Source organism: Rhinoderma darwinii, chromosome 7 (genome assembly GCF_050947455.1).
Source record: "Rhinoderma darwinii isolate aRhiDar2 chromosome 7, aRhiDar2.hap1, whole genome shotgun sequence".
Classification (NCBI taxonomy): Eukaryota; Metazoa; Chordata; class Amphibia; order Anura; family Rhinodermatidae; genus Rhinoderma; species Rhinoderma darwinii.
The window spans coordinates 123,628,670-123,647,787 of NC_134693.1; the positions used below are offsets into that span (position 1 = coordinate 123,628,670).

At 39.7% G+C, this 19,118-nt stretch overlaps 1 protein-coding gene across 6 annotated transcripts in view; it reads right to left on the reverse strand.

Annotated features, from left to right (window-relative positions):
* CFAP20DC (CFAP20 domain containing) overlaps window positions 1-19,118 on the reverse strand; it is a 320,373-nt gene that overhangs the window by 169,072 nt on the left and 132,183 nt on the right. For 4 of the 6 annotated variants that reach the window (XR_012850041.1, XR_012850042.1, XM_075833954.1 and 1 more), the window contains exons 10-12: window positions 18,576-18,753; window positions 14,891-14,998; window positions 10,641-10,760 (exon numbers count right to left, since the gene is read on the reverse strand). Coding sequence is in view for 4 of the 6 variants with exons in the window: in XM_075833954.1 (XP_075690069.1) it covers window positions 10,641-10,760; window positions 14,891-14,998; window positions 18,576-18,753 (406 nt within the window). In the remaining 2 variants the exon portion in view is untranslated. Of the gene's footprint in view, window positions 1-10,640; window positions 10,761-12,130; window positions 12,666-12,702; window positions 12,978-14,890; window positions 14,999-18,575; window positions 18,754-19,118 lie in introns of those variants that run through there. The other 2 variants (XM_075833956.1, XM_075833957.1) reach the window with 2 other exon arrangements.

A 19,118-nucleotide genomic window follows, 5' to 3' on the forward strand; every position in this document is an offset into this window, starting at 1 on the left:
CTGAATTGAAAGATATTATGATCCACTGTGTCAGGGTGGGTTGTAACTATAGGTGGTGAAAAGTTTGCTGTGGTTCCAAGGCCCCAACACCCGTTACATAAGAGGGCAGCATTACCAAAAATGGAATGTGACATTTGAGGGTCCCTATTACAGATTATGCATTGAAGCCCAGTAGTTTCACATTACGCCTTCTCCATTGGAACAACTGAAACGAGGTTGCTCATGACACCACTATGAAGGTGGAGGGAGAGTCACAGCATAGAGTCAGCAGGTCAGAACATCTCTGGATCATGACACATCAGGTAAGTAGGTTTTTGAGGGATGGGAGATCCATCGTAAGCTTAGTCTAGAGTTACTCTTTATAGTTCCAGTGCTTATTCACAAGGTGTTGTTGAAATTGATGGTACAATCAAGGTGTAACGCTATCTGTATAAAACATATCTCCAGTATGTGAAACAAAGCAATGGCTTCTTAAAGGGAACCTGTCACTACATCCCGTCTGATCTGCATGCGACATGTTATTGGGCAAAATGAGCTACATATATTAATATATAGTTTTGTGAAAATAGATTCGGTCTAATGTGTAACATATTTATTTAAATTCCTGCTAACACTGGGCTTAGGAGTCCAGTGGGAGGTCTTATTTAGTGATTGATACAGGGAAGGCTGTTAATCACTGATTAGGACTGCCCACTGAACTCTTAAGCCCAGCGCTAGCAGGAATTTGAATGAATAAATTACAAGTTATTCTGAATCTTTTCTCACAAAATATATATTAATCTGCTCAGTTCCTCCTTCTCTGTAACATGCTGCTCACATATAGGACAGCATGTTCAATGTGACAGGTTCCCTTTAAAGAAAAGCTCAGACAATGGCTTTTTTCTATAAAGTTTCTAAAAAGTTTGCAAGCAACAATCTCATGATTACTCAAGTTGTTTTTAAAAGGACTGCCTCCGTAGTATCTGACAGTATTCTCTAACCTGTTGCTCTCCATCTTTTGAGATTTGTAGTTTCGCAACAGCTGGAGAGCCACAGATTGGAGACTATTGGTCTAAAGCAGGGGTCTGAATACAATACAAAATTATAGTTAATCTATTAGATATTTGAATTACTATAACAATACTACATTACTATAATAATACCACTAGGTTTAAACTTACTGGAAATTTAAACATATGAACAGTGACGTCCGGGGCTCCTCCAGGAGAGGAATCCCCGGCCAGAGCCAGCGCTCTGGCTTTGGATTCCACTCCTAGAGGAAGCTATCTACAGGGAGGGGGGGGGGGTTGTAGTGCTGTCGACAGGGTGGTGTGTGCGGGGCGCTATCTCCAGGGCGGTGGCACTTTATACAGGGGTGTGTGTGTGTGTGGCACTTTCTACAGGGATGTGTGTGCAGCCCTTCCTACAGGGGGTGTGTGTGGCACTTCCTACAGGGGGTGTGTGTGGCACTTCCTACAGGGGGTGTGTGTGGCACTTTCTACAGGGGGTGTGTGCTTCACTTTCTACAGGGGGTGTGCGGCACTTTCTACAGGGGATGTGTGTGGCGATCCTCCTTCCATCTTCTCTCTGCTGTCCGAGGATGTCTCGGAAGCTTCGGTGCCCCGAGGGCTGCAGATGACAGCCTCAGGAGGCACATGTTTGAGACCCCTGGTCTAAAGGATCAATGCATGTTTTTTTTTCCCACCACAAGATAAATCGTACGTATGTATGCAATTAGATAAAGACAGCGTTATTCTCTACACGACCTGTTCCTCTTCGTTGTTAATGGACATATTTATTCATTTGGTAATATGTAGCTAGTCCATTTCAGACAATAAAAGCCCTTGATGCTCAATACCTAGTAATCAAGACGTGCATATTTACAGCACAAAATGTTTCTTTAGAGGCCATCTACTATGACTGCAATTAAAATGTATAATTATATCACTTCATGGATTGTAATAAAGTAAAAAGAACAAAAGTACGAAATCTAAAACAAAAGTATTCATGTAGCTCTCTATAATATTTTCCACGCAAGTAATTTGAATACAGAAGAAAAAATGAGACATTGTTGTTGCAGCATTAGACAAACTTGCAATTTTCTCATAATTTTCTCATAATTGATGGAAAATAGTGGTCGTAGCTACGAGCGATTCATTTGCATTTCATTGTCAGTTTGGGTTGTAATAATGTGTGAGAAATTCACAAGTCTGAAATTATAATTAACACCTGCCTTGCAGTAAGTCCTTTAAGGCTTTTCCTTCTTTGATGTAATTCAAGTTGAACATGCTTCATTTATTGTAATCGTTCAGCGATACTTCTCATGGACAGTGACTGAGGAATGTAAATGAACTAACTGGAAGCTCATGTGATCAACTCTTGTGATTCCGAAGTCTACTGAAAACTTAAAGTTTTTAAATAGTTTCCCAAGAGACCCATTAGCTCTGGTTTTAATTTGACTTTTAAATTTCTAGCCCTCATGAAGAACGATCCGCAAATAAAAAATGCATGAAGATAACTATTTCATAGGGTTCGCCTGACCACGGTTTAACCTAATGTGCTCACCGAAGAAATTGCCACATGCACAGGATAATGAAGAGAAGGTAGACCATCAGGAAGTCTAGAGGAACATAACACTTGGACAAAGACGTAATTAGGTATAAATACCGGCTTTGGCGGGCCAGCATGATTTCAGTGGGAATATCGGGGTTAGAGTATTGATTATTTAGTAGTAGAACATCTATATTATATAAGTGGACATTTCTTCTAGAATATGACAGAATTCCCGTTGAGTATACATCCCAGTGCAATTACTTTACCGGTGGTACAACTGAGGCCTGGTCTTCAGCTAGAAGGATTATGCTAGAAGTGACTGTGTTGCACAACTTTTATTCTTGGATCCACGTCCAATGCAAATCATGGTAAATTTTAAGCAAAAATTGCAATTGATTGAGATTTACTTTTGTCTTCTATTTGATTGGTCTCAAAGGGGTTGTTCGGAGTTAGTAATAAACGCTATGCAGTACTTTTTTCCAGTAACAGCGCCACACTTGTCCCTGGGCTGTGTCTAGTATTGCAACAGTTCCATTCAGTTGAATGGGGATGATCTGCATTACTAGACACAGCCTATGCCCAGGTGTGGTGATGTTTCTGCGAAAAAGTACTGTATGGCCTTATTTCTAATCCCAGACAATCCCATTAATGAGCAGAAGGAGAGACTCATTGGCAATCTATTAAATGCCACCAGAGGAGCTGGGACCGGTGTAAAGCTTTGCATGTCATAATCTCTAATGGGTCTCCTCGTCTCTGTTAAAACTGGATCATTTACTCTTAATCTCTGGATATCTTTGATAGTTACCAATTTTTTTCTCCGGCTTGGCTAAAAATAGTTTGGGAGTAAGGAAAATCTTCCACCTTAAGAATTCACAAGTGGGCTTAAAGGTTTTTTTTGGGGGACTTTGATACGGATGAGGCTATTTACTGGGGTGTGGTCTCCCTTCTCAGATTACAAACCCCCAAGTCTGCATCCCCTATTTGGTCTCATTAAAGGAGTTTTTGATACTGGTGACCTATCCTTAGAAAAGGTCATCAATATCAGAGTCCCGGAAAACCCCATTAGTGAGACCAAATCGGACATAGGATCTCCTGATCTTTTACTATCTAGGACTTTTCGGTTCGTAATTTGAGAAAAGAGATCAGACCCCAGTTAATATCATGTTTTACGCACTTTCTAGATTTGAATGAACAGACTTTAATAGTTCTGGAGGAAAGACTTCTGATCGTCAGAGTAAAAGACTTTACACGCTTACTACGTGGATTCTGGAGCAATGTGATATTTTTGTTTTTGGCAGGAGGTACGTTTTAAACAACATGTGTCTCCCCTGTTCCAAGTGATTGGAAAACCTAATCCTATCACTCTGACAAAAATAACAGAAAATGGAGAACCCCTGCAGCATGAGAATATGAATAGGTTATATTCGGGATGATGAAGATTGGTGGAAGTCTTTGTCGTAAATTGGAATCCAGCATGGATTGCATTCTGCCGCTGAAATTGTACTTGCACAATGGCAAATGAACCCTGTTGTTTTTGGGGTACAGGCTTTATATAAATTTATTGATTTAGACTTTTTTTTTTTTAAGGATATAAGAGCAAGCCTAGAATTTAACCATGTAGAACATAAAGCAAACCTTCAGCACATTTTATACATAAACAGGAACCTGGATGATTTATGTCTTGCTGTACGTTCCAAAACGGCTGCATTAAAAAGATGATGTCCATTTATCTTGTTTAAAGAAAGCTTGCTATCCGTGTAGCACAGCTGCTCTCCAATGCACAGCTCTTAATGCTTGTTGTGGTGGAGGACTAATGACTGGGCTCCCAGAAATAGGTTTGTCATGTTCCATTTCTTTTAGCAAAGGAATGTGGAGAGCTTAGTAGGCAGATACATTACATGGAAGCACTGCTATCGATAATCAAGCTCTGGGATTGATGAATGGATCACATAGTTCATTAGATGCTACAGTCTTAAAGGCCAAACAATCTTTTCGAGACTCTATTTTATGAACTGAACCAATATTCATGAAGCTCCAGTCTTACCAATTCTCTACATACAATCCATTTCATTCAGTATGATGCATTAGATAGGCATTGTTCTTAGATCCTATTCTATAGTTGTTGCCTATCTCTACTAGGTTTTTCCCTGACATGTAGACTGTAAGAAAATACATGATCCATGGGTAGTGCTGAACAATGAGGACCTGTCAGCTCTCCTGACATGTCTGTTTTTAGTAAATACCTGTATTCCCCATGAAATAACAATTCTGGAGAACCTTTTATTACATGTCGTTCCTCTGTTATTCCTACTGGAAACTAATGAATAAATTGACAACTGAGTGAATCTATACCCATAGTCAAGGGGGTGTGTCCCTACAGAGGCTGGCACTGTCAACACTGATTGGGCAGTGGCAGACTGTGTTGTGACACACCCCAACTAGTAACACCCAGTTGTCAATTTATTTATAAATTCCTAGGAGGAATAACAGAGGAACTGTACAATGTAGAGTTAAAAGCAAAGATTCTACAGAATTGTTATATCACCGGGAATGCAAGTATTTAATAAAAAAATACATATCAGGGAGGCTGACAGGTGCTCTTTAATGATTTTGAAGTGAAAATAAATTAAAAGTGACCAGCAACCAAACAATTAATGGTTTAAACATGTATTATTAGTTATAGTGCTGATTCCAGTTGTAATACTGCTGGCAAGTTGTAGTCATCGGCAACTTGCTCGTGGCACTGTTTTGTGGCAACATTGCACTGCATCTATTAATGCTATTGGCACCATAGAAACTCAATTATACTACGTGTTATCATTGCTTCCTACTGATGTCTCAATGTAGATTAAGAGGGGCCTGAATTTGCCATGCGTCTATTATAGGGGGATGAACACTTTAATTTACCATGAGGAATCCCCTATTGTTCACAAATATTTTTGTCATTGAAACAATTCTATAAAGAGGAAATCCATTAAAGATGTGGCAGAAATGAGTATGTCATTTGCCACAAATCATCAGTGTATGATCTAAGCGTTCAAATAGGATTACAGGTAAATATAATGCTTATGTTAGATGAATTGACTACTTTTTATTAGAAGGGTCCCCCAAATAATAAGGAAATGGCACTGTCTAACAGCTGTAAACTGTAGGGGGTCCCAGAGTAAGTACTCAATTTCCCTGCAGCACCACCACAGGAGAAATTAAGCATTACACTGTTCTCATTAAAAAATCAATGGGCTATCCGTGTAATACACATATGTGCCAGGTCCTCCAGAGTAAGAGATGCTCTCTGTAGTCACTCTCCGCTTTAGATAAAAGATTAAGGTCCTGAATGTGGTACCCTCTTTTATTAATTCATAGTAGGGTGTTTTTATTAAACGGTTTCCTAAATCAGACAACTCCTTTGAATAAGTGAGTTAACAGTTATAAAATTTGCCATTAACACTTTTCTACTGGGATTGACCAAGTGGCTGAAGGCTCTTTTACACGGGTCAATGATCGGTCAAATAAGCATTCATATGAATCTCGTTCCTTATCATTGCTCTGTGTAAACAGGACAACGATCAGCCGATGAACAAGCAAACGCTCGTTCTTCAGCTGATCGGATAGTTTTATGCAGCTAATAAAATGGTCGCGAGTCGGTAGTACATCTACCTGTGTAAACAGGGAGATGTGCTGCGACATGATGGAAATATATGGGGACGAACGATCGCAGTAATGAGCGCTTGTCTCCATACTAAACAATCATTACTCCATTTAAAGGGAGTAAACGGGTTCTGGTCGACAAGCTGTATTGCCAATTGGCGCTAGTTTTCGAGGTCAATATCGGGCCGTGTAAAGGAACCCTAAAAGTGGGCGCAATAATTATAGTGGTAGCCATGACGATTAGACACCTAGAATTTAGACTAGCATATGGGTGATATGAGGCAAGTGGTAGTCTTAGGCTGGATTCACACGAGCATGTTCGGTCCGTAAAGGACGGAACGTATTTCGGCCACAAGTCCCGTACCGAACACACTACAGGGAGCCGGGCTCCTAGCATCATAGTTATGTACAACGCTAGGAGTCCCTGCCTCTCCGTGGAACTACTGTCCCGTACTGTAATCATGTTTTCAGTACGGGACAGTTGTCCTGCAGCGACGCAGGGACTCCTAGCGTCGTACATAACTATGATGCTAGGAGCCCGGCTCCCTGCAGTGTGTTCGGTCCGGGACTTGCAGCCGAAAAAAGGGTTCCGTCCATTACGGACCGAACATGCTCGTGTGAATAGAGCTAGGCTGTGCTTATGTCTGTATGTAGATGCCAGCACAGTCTTCATATGTATTGGGCAGGCACAAGCTGGTGACGTCACTCGCCATCGTCTGCCCGCCCACATCACGCACTGAAGCTACAGACAGTAAGAAGAGCACTGGGACACAGAGACCTACCACACTTTTTAATTTTTAACGGCCTGCATTTTTTCTTATTATATATGAGGCACAGAACGACTCTTCAATCAGAGGATTGGAAAGTCGATTTAAATGACAAATTAAGCACTACTACATCTGTAAACTGCCTATGTCTCTCACATTCAGCTAGTGCCGGTTTATCCAACATGTATGTTACTGCAATAAAATGTCAATCTTCAGCATAGCATTGAAAGCAGATGAGGAGTGCTACAAGGGAATAATAGAACAATCATCCTAATGTATTCCAATTTATATAGTTATTAGTCTTCATTAGCAGGCTCGATTCTGATTGGTTCATTTTAAGGAGACCAGTAAAATATTAATCTTGCTAATGACTATTGCAAATCAGATCATTGTAAAGCAATAAAAATAACTTAGACGTAACAAGTTCTGCTTTATGTCTCTGATATATGAAAACAATATCCCCCCAGCTGTGTTCCAATGTGTTCTGCTTTGTCTATAAAAAAATATGAAAGTTATAAAACTAAATAATCAAGATGAATATTGTTGAAGTTGTCATGAAAAAGCCGCATTGTTCTAAGACCCAGAAGTAATAATCCTAAATAAATACATTTCTATTAGTTAGGCACTAATATATGCTTTGCTCACATATTGCTGAATAACTTAGCAGAATTGCCTTGCAGGACCACAGGAAAGTTAGGTGACAACTGTGAAGGATGGTCTATTTGCTTATATTCTCTGTATTAAATAACATTATGAACTATCAAGCAGGATGCCGAATTACTAAGATATGTATTCTCCATTATTTTAATGACCTTTCCTCTACATAGTTCTGCTCGAGTCTCAAAGAAATGTGTTATCTTTATGTGTTCATTGTGTGGTCTTCATGCATCCATGGCTAGCGGGTTGGCTGAACGCCCAGACATAAAATACAACTATTTGTCGTTTTTGCAACAAACTCCCTCATGGGAAAGAACCGTTAACACCACCCCATTGTATGCTTGTTTCCAGGTGTTGCCTGATGTCAGCATTTTAATAAAGAATTATAATTATGTATTTGAAATATTCTTATGGTCTGCTATTGGCTGAATAAGAATTATTGTCACATTGCCTCTGATTGGTGAACCTCAAGCCTACACCCCTTTTGAATGATATTATTGTAATTGAGTTTCTCGAAACCAAAGAATGGGTATGTATAAGGCAAAAACCAATAAGTCATGGAATAGCTATGTGAATATCCAAAATATATTTTATTTGATTAGAACTCAGTATGCTATGCAGAGGTTAAAATCATTTAAAAACAGCATAGAGAATGCCATGTACAAGTCAATGGGAAGGGGAGACAGACCACCATCATAAGTGGCAAACAAAGTAGTAACTCCCACTCACTCACCTAAACCCCTAGAGCAGACGTTCGAATGCCAAAGATAAAGGAACAAGGACAAAAATGTTGCATCAAAATTAGCATGAGATCAGCATGTCCTGTGTGAGAACCGTTTTAGGGAAGAGGGAGGAAAAGAAAGAGCCCCACGCGTATCGCCAAAAAGTGGCTTCCTCAGGGGTTAGCTAACCCCTGAGGAACGTCTGCTCTAGGGGTTTAGGTGAGTGAGTGGGAGTTACTACTTTGTTTGCCACTTATCATGGTGGTCTGTCTCCCCTTCCCATTGACTTGTACAATGCCATTTTCTCTATGCCATTTTTAAATGTTTTTAACCTCTGCATAGCATACTGAGTTCTAATCAAATAAAATATATTTTGGATATTCACATAGCTATTCCATGACTTATTGGTTTTTGCCTTATACATACCCATTCTTTGGTTTCGAATTACTGTGTTTCACAGGGTATGTGGCAGTATAAATGCAGTGCCTGCCTTAGACATTTTTGCATTGTAATTGAGTTTGGCAATAAATCCCCAGAGGAATATTTTGAGCATACCAGCAGCATCTGTGTGTTATTTCTCCTCTCTCTATATATATATTGGTATGAAATCTCCTGATTAGGATGCTGGATAAAGCTCCTGGCGTGAGCGTCTGTTGGAACACTCGTCTAAATTTCAGTCTAATATGTATTGAGCCATTGACTTCCACAACACAACCTATGAGTCGTAGTAGTGTACATATTGTTTATCACCTGCTTTCCTAGAAACAGATACAACAGATATAGCAGAGCCCTGTGCACAGAGCATGTATGACTCTTTTAGTATAGAGCTCTGAACTCCATTGGACTCCCTGTGTACAGAGATATTCTCACATAGAAGTAATACTTCAAGGAGAGAATACCTCCGTACATAATGGTACATATGAAATCAGAGGCATACGAAGGTACAGTAAACGGATATTGCTCCTCTATTGAAGCTATATCATGGCTCCATACAAAATGAAAGGCTATGTACACCTTTGAAAGTTTTTTTTTTTTGTAATACAGCTACTTTGAATACTGTATACAGAGCAGCTGTATCTTGCGCTGAGACCTGAATCTGTCAGGTCGGCGGGACCGACGGGTTCAGTGTCAGCGCGTCCTGCGTGTCACATGCAGGACCCGCTTACACTGAACCCGTCGGTCCCGCCGACCTGACGGATTCAGGTCTCAGCGCTAGATACAGCTACTATTTATACAGGATACAAAGCAGTTGTATCTCAAAAAGTTAAAATATTTTTTAATAAAAAGTATTTAGAAAGTTGCACCAAACACACTGATAGACAATTTTATTAAAAAAACAAAACAATTTCAAAGGTGTACGAAGCCTTTAAGCCATAATACATGCGTGTGCATTAGCCTTTAGATGTACGCATCTACATTTAGACGTATGCATCTATATGCCCATAGGTCTGCCATTGACTGCCAATAAAAAGTAGATGCTGAATTATAATTGTGTTACAAGTTACACTAATTTTTTGGAGTAAATTATAGTAAATTTATCGGGTCACGTTTTCGCCGCCCACTCCCGCTGAGCCCATTTAACTTATTTGTGCAAATTGCAACATTTTTATGCCAGAAAGCTGGCGTAGGGGGCTTTGTAAAGTTCCCCCAAAGTATATTAGGCTTCGTTCACATCTGCGTCAGGGTTCTGTTCTGCCGTTCCATCTGAGCTTCCCGTCAGAACGGAACACTGACTGAAACAAAATGGAAACCATTTGCACTGGATCCGTCACCAGTGAAATCAATGGTGATGCAAACGGAAACCTGCGGTTTCCGTTTGTTTCAGTCAGGGTTCCGTTTCTCCGAGAAAACTTCTTTAAGGCTCTGTTTACATCTGCGCTCACTTTTCCATTTTTCTGGACCATCATAGGAACAGTGAAACTAGAAAAACAGAAGTGCTGGATCTGTCACATGAATGAAACCAACGGTGCCAGACAGAACCTTTTGACTGGGTTCCATCGGGTTTCTGGCATGGTTTCTGTCATTTTGCCGGAGAAAATAGCGCTGATGTACATAGCGTAAACAGCTCTCCAGTTTAAGGATAGTACATACAGCCGAACACTCCTGCCTACATTTTTAGGTTGAAACAAAGGTGTTTTTTAATATTCATAGCTTGTTCATAGAATCACTGAATGGATTTGCACATGTAAGCTAACACGCAATAACGCCGTCTCCGTGTATGCATATTAATCCACATGCTAAGTCTGGGGTAATCCATGATCTATTACGCTATTATACAAGTACAAAAGACTTTATAAGGGAGGTGCAGTCTAACCTGGGACGCCTGCGCCCGCGTTGTTTGATGTCTCTGGTCTGTTTTCTTTTTCGCAATACGGCATATGGATCTGAACAGAGAGCTTATCTTCATTTCCGCAGAGTCCTACTGAAGAGCTGTCTGAGAGAAAATATATCATATAAAATACATTTCTCCTTATCTGCATGTTTTAAATTGCAAGTGGATTTTTATTAGTTCTGAGATCTCTCCTGCTGTTCCCACTGATAAGCCATAAAGCAGAGGAGACATTTCTATTTTATTCACTCAGAAAGCCGGCACTCTGTTTCATAACTAAGGTGACCAATTTAGTTTCCAGACATTGTTTCCATTTTTCAAATATGGTTGTTGTTGGTTTGCTTTTTTCTCTGCCTTTTTTCTTAATTCATTTTCGAGCTTTTTTTCTATTTCCTATGTTTCCAATTTCCAATAAAATCAAGAAATGCGTCAGTGTTGTGCACCCTCTAACCAATGTACCATCTGCTGATTTGCTTAGTGTTTAATTTAAGGAATGGCTGGAACGAAAAATGATATAAGGTAATTGCATAATTAAAGAAGCACTCTATTTTTTTTCTATTATTAGATGCCTATCTCCCCAATATAAACTCAGCCAGTATTACCTTACTTAGTTATGCCTTTCTATCTGAATTATTTTCTTTAGTTGGGTCATGTGACCTCGCTCTGACCTGAAAAAATCGACAACCGTTAGGCCCAGTTCACACTGAGTTTTTTTGGCGCTGATTTTGACGTGGAAACTGAGTTGGAATCAGCACCCAAAAAAACTGCCAAAATCGCCAACCATTAATCAATCAATGGGAAGCAGAGGCAATTTTTTCCCTGGACAGCTGTTAGCCACTCGCAGGAAAAAAAAATCGGCATGTCCTTTCTTGCCGAGGTTCAAGAAAAGCATTTTTCGCTGCGTCACAAAAGTGTAAGGCTATGTTCACACGGGGTCTTTTGCCGAGTTTTTTGACGCGGAAACCGCGTCGCAAAACTCGGCAGAAACGGCCCGAGAACGCCTCCCATTGATTTCAATGGGAGGTGTCGGCGTCTTTTTCCCGCGAGCAGTAAAACTGCCTCGCGGGAAAAAGAAGCGACATGCCCTATCTTCGGGCGCTTCCGCCTCCGACCTCCCATTGACTTCAATGGGAGGCAGGAGAAAGCGTGTTTTATGCCCGCGGCGCTCAATGGCCGCGGGCGAAAAACGGCGCGATAATTGCTATTCACAAGGAGTATTTTGGGGGAGGAATATCTGCCTCAAAATTCCGTTTGGAGCTTTGAGGCAGATATTCCTCCCCCAAAATACTCCGTGTGAACATAGCCTAATAAGGCAGGTCAAAATCTGCCTCAAAATTCATGAAGGAATTTTGAGACAGGTTTTTGCCTAATAAAGCCTAGTTCACACTGAGTTTTTTGCAGGCAGAAAATTCTGCCTGGAAAAATCAGCTCTGTTTTTTTTGCACCACATGCGTCCTTCGGCACGGTTTTTTGCCACTTTTTTTATGCTTTATTTACCTCTTTCTTTAACAGGCAGAGGAAAAATTCCGTAAATGATTGAACTTGTCCGTTCTTTTGCATTTTACGGGCTGCGGTCCTATACTTTGTATGGGAGCACGGCCGAAAAATGCGGGCGACCATCGGCGGCCGGCCGTGGCCGCAATCGCGAGATGTGATTACAGGCATGGCCGTGTGCATGGGGCCTAAAGCCCCATGCACAGACTGTAGATTTCATCCATCCGTAAATACTGTCCATAAAGATCTGTAGTCATTTATTGTTATCTGTAAATCATCCGCATATACGGAATGGTGTCCGTAAAGAATGGTGCCCCTTAGACTCATAGTTAGGAGATTTCCAAACGATATATTTTTTCCTTGATATGTGCAGAGCACCGTCGAAGTCATGGGGGAATGCCACAGCAACTCTCTGAGCCGAACTGGCACAGTGATCAGCCCAGTGCCGCAGCTCCTTCAGTCTTGTGCCCAGCGCCTAGACCCCCACTGATCTGTTATTGAAACATAGAGACGGGTCTGAAAAAAGAAAAATGTGAAAAAAAGTGTCGTATCTTCCTTGTTATTGTTTAATAAATGTAATCTAATTTACGTCCTATACACTGACATGATAGACAGTATGGAAATTGCTAACGAAAACTTACTGCAACTGCAGGGAATTTGTCATTTTCACTGCTGTCCTGCATTGAAAAAAATATTCAGTGATTTTGGTAGGATCCCTGGTTTTACATTGTAGGCCCTGAACAGGGGCACTGACAGCAGCGAGACCACCATACAATAAGTAACTGCCTGGAGGATCCACAGGGGAAGGGGTTGCCCCATCCAGAAGACCTGTTTAAATAAGGATTTATTTGTATACTAGATTTTATATAAGGGAACAATAACGAGGAAATGCAGATTTTTTTTTTCTCACAGTAATACATAAGTAGAGGGGAATAACTGAATTATCACCCGACCTCCTCCACCTCGTGACCAGTACTAATACATAGTACATGATGAAGGGGCTTTTACAGATTTTGCATCAGGGCCCAGGAGCTTCAAGTTTTGTCTCTAGGAATATAACAGACTTAGTCCTTTTCAATAACTTAAATCCATGGATTTATTCCTTTGTACTTGACAGCCGCCTCCGTCTTTTCAGGGAAATGAAATATTTGCCGTGATGTATTTGTCGTTGAATCTTCTCTTGGAGATGTAGTGGAATTATCTTTACATGCAAAGATCTTTTTTTTCTGCAATTCTTCAATGTATCAGGGAACATCATCAATTACAAAATATTCCAGCATGGCGTGCTCATTCATCAGGATGTAGATCGTCTAGGCGCTTGGTGAATGGATGATCACTCAGAGAAACAGAATTAAAATACCGAGAGGGAAGTTCCACCTTCTCACTAGTGCACAGGGCTATAAATATGGGGTTTATACTAGAAAGATCTGCTGACCATTTTAAACTGCGCTAAAAAACAAACAATATATTTCCCATTAATGTGTGGTGGGAAAATTCCCTTCTACTCTCAACTCTCTGGATGTTAAATTCACCATAGCAGCTCCGGCCCACCATCCACGGCCTGAAAGAAGGCCCTAGAATTTGCCAGTTTTGTTGTGGCTGGTTCCTGGAATCTTATGAGAGACATCACATACACAGGCTGGCACCACTACATCCAGGGCCAAGCTCTTGACTAGCACTTAACATTATCAGTTTTTTTTTATCTTGACACTACTTGATGCACTGTATATGCTATTTATCTGGACACTGTATATGCTATTTATCTGGATGCTGTATGACACTATTTCTGGACACTGTATATGCCATTTATCTGGACACTGTATATGCTATTTATCTGGACACTGTATATGCTATTTATCTGGATGCTGTATGACACTATTTCTGGACACTGTATATGCCATTTATCTGGACACTGTATATGCTATTTATCTGGATGCTGTATACACTATTTAACTGGACACTATATATGCTATTAATTTGGATGCTGTATGACAATATTTATCTTTACATTGTATATGCTACTTATCTGGATGCTGTATGAACTGTTTATCTGGACACTGTATATGCTATTTATCTGGATGCTGTATACACTATTTATCCTGATATTGCATAATACTATTTATCTGGATGCTATATGACACTATTTATCTGGACACTGTATATGCTATTTATCTGGATGCTGTATAAACTCTTTAACTGGACACTATATATGCTATTAATTTAGATGCTGTATGACACTATTTATCTTTACATTGTATATGCTACTTATCTGGATGCTGTATGAACTGTTTATCTGGACACTGTATATGCTATTTATCTGGATGCTGTATATGCTATTTATTCGGAGGCAGTACACACTATTTATCTGGATATTGCTTGACACTATTCATACAGATGCTGTTTGCATCAAATATCTGGACCCTGTATGTACTAATTATTTGAATGCTATATACATTATTTATCTGGATACTGTATGGCACTATTTGTTTGGGTACTCTATTCTCTATTCATTCAGGACTGTAAATGATTTAATATGGTTTTTTTACGTGGCACATGTGCATATAACACTATACATGTGTTTGTGTGTAAAAATATGAATGTTTTTATATCCATATGTTTGTAGTATTATACCGCTACCACAGCTGAGAGGGGCCCAGTTCTAAATTTGCTCTGGGTCCTCATGATTACATAATATGTTCCTGATCTCCAGAGTAATTATTTGCTTTTGAGACTATACTTACCCAGCACTGTTTTTGACTGCTCCTTCTTTGCACTCCCAACACTCCTTAGTCTCCGGCCTTTCTCATTAGTGGGAGGCTCCAAAGGTGGATGTGGACGATAATCTGTTCCTAAAATATACTAACCAGATTATTACCCAGACTGCTAAACATGACTGACATGTCCATATCATTATAACAGTTTGTAAATTAGAAAATACCTATGATAAAAGATTGCTACATCAGTGCATTATTAAAACATTACAGAAAAAATTTAGCCTGATTTAAAGTCAGGATCCATCTCTAGAGCCATTCTTAAGATTATATTAGGTAACTGAATTAGTGGGAATAATTAGAAATTCTCTGCAGGTTATTATGGGAATATATTTACAGCTAAAGGGGGTATTTCTAATAAAGACATTATATTAGTGGACAGTTATTAATGGAATTCCCCATTCATAAGGGGTCCTTAATCAGTACTAGGATAAGGTCCCATGAACAATCACCATCACGATCGAAAAAGACCCACTTAGTCTTTGCCATCTGCCATCATATTCTATCTTCAGTAGTTCAAGAATATTCCAGTTAAAAAAACCTACAATAACTAATTTCGACAACCGCCTGACACACAGATTTTACAGACCACTAGAATGACCACAAGAGTTGCAACCTCTACTAGAGGTCATCTCCATCTCCTCCAAAGTACTGTAGCTTTAACATAGTTTCTAACACTCCCTTATGTGTTTATTAACACCTTGGAGCTCTAAAATTATGTCATTGGCAGCATCAGACTGGAGTTACTGAGGGGTCCTCTAGAGGAAATGATTCTGAGGGTCCTCCCGCCATCTATACAGAACATGTGCACATCTATTCGCTGTCATTGAACATATTATCTGTAAGGTCTAATAAGTTATTAATGAAATCAACCTATAAGAAATAGAAATGATTGGCTCCAAATGGGGTCGTATTCGCTTTGACCTTTAGAGCGCTGTTATATTAGGGGTCCATTACTGTATCAGAGCCTGGGCCCACCAGGGGTTCGTCTGGTAGTCGGATGGGTAAATATGAACCTGGCCAGGGTCTTGACTTCTTAGCATTTCGGCAGTGGTATTAGCTGCTTAAAATTTCTTCTGGTCTCCGGACTTCTTAGCATTTCGGCTAAGGTCTTGGCTGCTTAGAATTTTGGCTAATATCCTGATTTCTTAGCATTTCGTCCGCGGACCCATATTGCACTAATATTGCTATTTTTAAAAGGTAGTGAATCAACTAGAAATCTGAATTACAGTTTTTCAGATTAGTTTAGACTGAATGTATTTAATAATGAATAACCAAAACAATGAAATTCCGCATTACTTGTTTCTAGCATTGATGTAGTGCCCCATAAACCCCTGACTTTTTAACATTCCTTATTAGAGATGTTTTGCAGTATCACAATTTCACATTGGCAGATGCCACCCGGGACCTTGTGTACTAAGCAGTGATTAGCCTCAGGCGTACCCAACTGCATTTGTTCATTTTACCTGAGAGGTGCCTCAGGGCCTAGCTCCATTAAGTAGGTCTGATCTGTAGTATATCCTTTAAAGTACGGGTCTGTTGATATTGATAGCTTACTTTAACTCAATGCCTCAAGCACCAAACTTAGGTGATCGCTTTGTTTGGGAAGAAAGTATGATATAAAGAGTTCTGCATTTACTTTGCCTTATATTCTGTACGCCATAAATGTTCACAACCTCCAGAGTCATAATTCTTTAAAAAGAAGTGTCATCCTCGGCCGTCCGCAATTCACGGACTGTGCACACATTGATTTCAATAAGCCCGGACCATATAATGACCTGTCTTATTTATGCTACCGGCCAATGCACGGACTGTTAAAACCTCCGTCGTGTTGAGGGCCCATAGAAATGAATGAGTGAATTACGGACGCAAAAAGACGTTCATGTGCATGAGACCTAAAAATAACAAAATGGCAGGAACCATAGCCCTAAGATACCTTAAAATTGTATATACCTGGGCAAAAACTTGAATTGGCAAAAATTATTGTTAATCTATCTGCCCCAAAACTAGTTATCTGGAGTTTTTCGGGACCGGTTTCTTCCTGACTGTTTCATCTATAGCATAATAACCTCAGAGCCCTTACGAGTGGTCTGCAAAAAGACATCTATGGATCCCCTGATCAGTGGGGGACACATAGGTGAGACATTGGTGCTAGGGTGGGTGCCTTCTCTGGGGGCAATAGTAGCATTTTCAGCTTTTGCCTGAAGTTTCACTTTTCATAAATTTTTATTAATGTGACAAAATAGTAAAGTAAATAACCATAGACCCCTGTGAGTACCCCTGTGTGTATGACATGGAGTCGCGTCAAAAAATGTACAAAGTAGAACAGCACATGCGCCCCGGCTGCGGACTAATATCACGCCATTACAAACCGGGATAGCCCCTCTCCGGTCCTATTAAAAATTACAATCTCATTGACTACAACAAATGTAATAAGTATTTGTCTAGCCACACACACCAATAGAATAGCAATATTTTGACCCCTAAATATAGCTTGGTGCTTGGGAAAGGCCCAGCTATGTTTATGGATCTAAATGTTGCTATGTATTAATGTGTGGTAAATAAATCCTTTTTTTGAATAGCATCGGATGTTTGTGCTGTCCTCAATGGGATTGTAATTGTCAATAGGACCGGAGAGGTTTGCTGTCATCAATGAGATTGCAAATGCAGTGGTGAGTGACTTAAATGAACCTTATAGTGAATGTCCACCTTTTAACACAATGTAATTTCAACTTTCTGTGCTGATTCATTTTTTATTATATTTTTATAGTGGTTGGAGCTCACTTTTTGTGATGTGGAGCTACAAATGCCCTGCATAGACATAGAGCTAAAAACTAAAATTCTGAATACTGGCAGCTACCACTAGAGGGAGCTTTGGAGCTTGATGTTTTATTATTGAATTAACTTACATTATACATTACACTCCCAAGCTCCCTCTAGTGGTGGCTGCAAGCAGAGAGAATTATATTTTTAATTTCGCTGTAGGATTTGAACCTATTAAAATAAAAAAAATAAAAATGATGCTAAAAGGTGGACCTTCGATTTAAGCTTTCAGAGATTAATTGCTTTACATTATTTTGTTTATTAGCTACAATAGTCTTTTATATTCTGACTGAGTATGATGGGTAATTTTCAGGCAGTAGCTCAGGACCTGATAATGTAATTGTGTCAAGATGATGCACATAAAATGACAATAGTACAAATTCACTAGAGATATAATGGGATTGACCTAAATCAGATTTCACATGCTAATATTATATTGGATAATCTGCAGGAATAACATATGAGGAACATGGATGTATAGCCAGATTGCTGCCTATAGCCCATTATAAATTTTATTTGATACTGATCATACTGTATTAGCCTGTGACAACCCAGGTAACAGTCTTCAGATGTCACATAAAGTCATTGACTACCTGCATATGGTTGATATATAATGTAGAGTAGGAACATTGTGGCACCTGATGATCAGAGTTCCTATGAGTAATAAGATATTGTGCTACAGTATCATATAGGACAGTATTATATTAGATCTGTCCCGGACTCCCTGTATTATTACCTACAACAATGATCTCCTATTTATGGTTCTCTAGCTGGAGGGCTACAGGTTTAGAGACCACTTAAATACAGTATCTGAATGTCATTAGTGAGTTACCTCCAGGTTGCAGCTCTTTTCTTTTTGTGTGTTGAATATTTTCTTTATTCTTCTGGTCTGAAGGATAGAAAAGTGTGGGGGACGAGATCTTTGTGCCTGTCATATGCCCCAAGGGAGTGTCTCCTTTCTCCTGAGACAACTGCAAGGACCTTTCATGTCTACTTGTGGACCTTGATGACTGGTTGAAGAATGAAAGACAAGGACAGGGAAATTAAAGCAAGGACAAAACTCCTGGAACCTAATGATAACCTTTATTATAGAAGTGCCCATGTCTCCAAACAGATGCCTACCACGAAGGTTATAGTGTACAGTAATAACATCTAAAAAATGACAAATACCCTTAAAATCCTCCCACTTCAAGGGGAAAAACATCTGATTTGAATCCAATATAAATACTGTTAATAAACACGAAAGAGAATCTGTCACCAGGACATAAGATGTCCTAAAAACACTAATCTATGGGTACAATAGCACCTACTGAATGGCCACACCGATAAAGACCCGCAGCATAGCTGTGCATCCTTTTTATCTGAATGGTTGAGA